Genomic DNA, 3452 nt, shown 5'->3' with positions numbered 1-3452 from the left:
CCCAGACAGTGAAACACTGTTGGGGGAAAAAAACCAAAGAAAAACTGAACTAAAAGTCGGTATTTCTCAGAGAAAAGGCGAAGAAGATGAGGAAAATCCAGCCATGTGCCATGCACTCTCAAACAAATCACTCCACGACTCACTTCCTGAAAGGGGCGTGTTCAGGGTGGTATGGCCATAAGCAAATATTGTGCCTACCAAAGGGCCTTTTAAAGATACTATATCACCACGCTTTGCTTTTTCGTCTATACAGGGAGCGCCTGCAGATTGCCAGACACACTCACAGCTTTTAAATGTCAAATCAGAATGTACAAAGTGGCTATAAGGATCACAAATGTAGTGCAGTAAAAATATAAATATTTAATAATAATAATAATAAAGTCCCACAATGGGGAAATTATTTCTCTGCATTTAACCCATCCCGGAGGAGCAGTGGGCTGCAATGAAGCGCCTGGGGAACAACTTGGGGTTAGGTGTCTTGCTCAAGGACACCTCGGCATGTTGCCGGTAGAGGGGTTTGAACCACCAACCTTGTGGTTACGGGACAAGCGCTCTACCTCATGTGCACCTCGGCATGTTGCCGGTAGAGGGGTTTGAACCACCAACCTTGTGGTTACGGGACAAGCGCTCTACCTCATGTGCCACAGCCGTCTCTGAGGCTGTGATCAGCAACACCGGCGCACCCCAAGGAACTGTACTGGCACCGTTCCTCTTCACTCTCTACACCTCGGACTTCCGCTTCAACTCTGGTTCCTGCCACCTCCAAAAGTTTTCCGATGACTCCTCCATTGTTGGATGTATCACCAGGGACAATGAGGAGGAGTACAGAGGACTGATTGAGAGCTGGTGCACATGGTGCAGGCAGCAACAACCACCTGAAGCTCAACATCAGCAAGACCAAGGAGCTTGTGGTGGACTACCAGAGGAACAGAAACCCCCCTGTCCCTGTTTTCATTCAGGGAGGGGAAGTGGAGAGGGTTGAGTCCTACAAGTACCTTGGGGTGCAGATAAACAATAAACTGGACTGGACACACAACACTGATGCTCAAAAGATTTACATGTAGAAAATGTATTTAAATTCACTGTAATTCTCAGTGTTTAATTAATCACAAAAACCTTGAAGAAAGGTGAGCGTTTAAAATCTAACGAGGAAATACACAGAATTAATGTTTCCCTGTTCTGTTAGCTGAATACCTGCAGTCTCATATAAATGCAGTATATTGGGATTCTTCACCACAATCATGTGAGGTACTCTTGACCGATCAAACAACCTGTTTCAACAGTGAAATACTTATAGAAAGCAGTCTCATATAACAATGCTCTAATTCTTTATCCTGGAAGGATTTGACATGATTTTTAATGTATTAACATATATAAATAAATATATTTTGTGTTGGGAAGTAGCAAGTTGAATGCACAGCCTTCTTTAAATCTCTATATATTGTTTGTGGCTCTTATATGCAACATTAGCTTTCCTTTTGTGAAGTCTGATTTCAAAAATAGATGAATGAAAACAAATTGTTTAAAATGAATTAAAAAAGGTAAAAATATCTCTTTAGTTACACACACCTTAACACAGACATACATTTTCTTTTACTTTACTCTGATTAAATAATTAAAGAAACATGCTCATATTGTGAGTTCTGAACAAGGAAATACAATGAATGAATATTTCCCTATTAAACATTAACAGGTTCTGTTAGCTGAATATCTGCAGTCTCATATAAATGCTCTGCTCCTTCATCTCAGAATTATTACACAATATGTAGGCTATGTTTATTGCATCGAAACAGGAATTAAGTCAAGTACTTTATGACTGGTGAAGATTATTTGTCACATTTGTTAAGATGATATTTTCACCTAAAAAAATCTACATGTAGTATATTTATTTAAATGGCCCAAGAATGATATTGGGTTTCTTCACCACAGTCAGGTGAGGTTTCAGCTTCACTGTAGCTCCACCCAGAACTTCATGAGAGCCACCTTCCAGTCTGTGTCAAGGGTGGATACACTGTATAAATACATTTGATAACCAGCTGACACATTGAAACACGTTTAAGCAGACAGTTGACTTCTCTGTTAACTTCAACAGAGCTTGAGACAATGGCTGACAAGGTTGACATGCTCGGAGGATGGACTGAGACAAAAGCCACTGATGAAATTCAGAAGATTTCTAATCAGGTGAGATTCAATCTACATTCATTCTTCAGGACAAACCACACTCAACTCTATGGTCTATATTTACATCACGTTTTAATTAATTCATCCACAGGTGAAAGATCAAGTGGAAAGATTTACAGGCAAGAACTATCGGGAATTCGAAGCAGTTGAATACAGGAGTCAGCTTGTGGCTGGACTAAACTTCCTCATCAAGGTAAATAATATAATTATATTTGAAAACAAAAAATGGAAGCAAGATGTGTGTCTTTGAATGATATAGAGGTTGAATTAATATTATTTGTGACATCCAGTTGAATTTAATATCATGTCAAGGCAGGACAGTAAACACCAGTTAAACAATTGATGACAAGATCCAGATGAATGTATTTTTATGTCCAATGTCTCTCTCTCTTTTTCCTGCAGGTTCATGTTGGAGCAGAGGACTACATTCATCTGAGGGTCTTTCAAGCACTTCCATGTAACGGAGGGGAGGTTGTGCTGCGCGGTGTGGAGCAGAACAGAACCAAAAAAGACCCTCTCGTACCTTTTATCAACTGAACAAACAACCTGATAAGAATATTTGATGTTGGGAGGCGACAAGTTGAATGCACAATCTTCTGTAGAAATAATAAAGAAAGCATTAAAAAAAATCTCTATAGATTTATTGTGGTTCTTATATGCAACATTTGTTTGATATCTAAAATAGATGTTTTCCTGGCTGGAAGAAATGGTAATTTATTTATCTTTTGAATAGAAAAAAAAGGTAAATACAGTTTGTGCGGTGTGCTGTAGCACAAAACCTCAAATCTACCCTCTCGTACCCTTGACTGTTCAAACAACCTGTTTCAACAGTGAAATACTTACAGGAAGCAGTCTCATCTTTAGGTGCTCTGCTTCTTTATCTTGAAATTATTTGACATTGATTTTGAATGTATTAACACATAGAGATAAAAAAAGATTTGGTGCTGGAAAGTAGCAAGGTGAATGCACAACCTTCTACAGAAATGAAAATAAAGCATTAATAAAAAAATCTCTATATATTTCTTGTTCTTATTTGATATGTAAAATCAATGTTTTCCTGGCTGGAAGAAAAAAACTTTCTCATGTTGTGAGTTCAGATAACACAAACCAGGAAATACTTTCTTCGATAGTTACTTGACAGCTCTCCTGGAGGACGACAAAAATATTTCATGCATTCTTCTGAAATTACAAAATGAGTTTGGAGCGTACAGAAACTAAACCAATAAGGAAATACATTGACAATCAGTCCTGTCTGAAAACTTTCCTGAATA

At 38.4% G+C, this 3452-nt stretch overlaps 1 protein-coding gene across 1 annotated transcript; it reads left to right on the top strand.

Annotated features, from left to right (window-relative positions):
• Positions 1-2071: 2071 nt before the first annotated feature.
• On the top strand, positions 2072-2718 carry LOC129111025 (cystatin-A1-like). Its single transcript, XM_054623316.1, has 3 exons — positions 2072-2181; positions 2273-2374; positions 2584-2718. The coding sequence occupies exons 1-3, from the start codon at positions 2104-2106 to the stop codon at positions 2716-2718; spliced, it is 315 nt and encodes a 104-aa protein (XP_054479291.1). The 5' UTR covers positions 2072-2103.
• Positions 2719-3452: the final 734 nt, after the last annotated feature.

The sequence above is a fragment of the Anoplopoma fimbria genome, chromosome 21 (genome assembly GCF_027596085.1).
Source record: "Anoplopoma fimbria isolate UVic2021 breed Golden Eagle Sablefish chromosome 21, Afim_UVic_2022, whole genome shotgun sequence".
NCBI lineage: Eukaryota > Metazoa > Chordata > Actinopteri > Perciformes > Anoplopomatidae > Anoplopoma > Anoplopoma fimbria.
The sequence above is the reverse complement of the archived record's forward strand: the minus strand, read 5'-3'. Positions and strand labels throughout refer to the sequence as shown.

What these genes read in the sequence shown, in the direction of transcription:
- LOC129111025 (XM_054623316.1), top strand. Translation starts at nt 2,104, where the DNA reads ATGGCTGACAAGGTTGACATGCTCGGAGGATGGACTGAGACAAAAGCC. An exon ending in TTCAGAAGATTTCTAATCAG is followed by an intron (nt 2,182 to 2,272) that starts GTGAGATTCAAT and finishes ATTCATCCACAG; the next exon opens with GTGAAAGATCAAGTGGAAAG. An exon ending in GACTAAACTTCCTCATCAAG is followed by an intron (nt 2,375 to 2,583) that starts GTAAATAATATA and finishes TTTTTCCTGCAG; the next exon opens with GTTCATGTTGGAGCAGAGGA.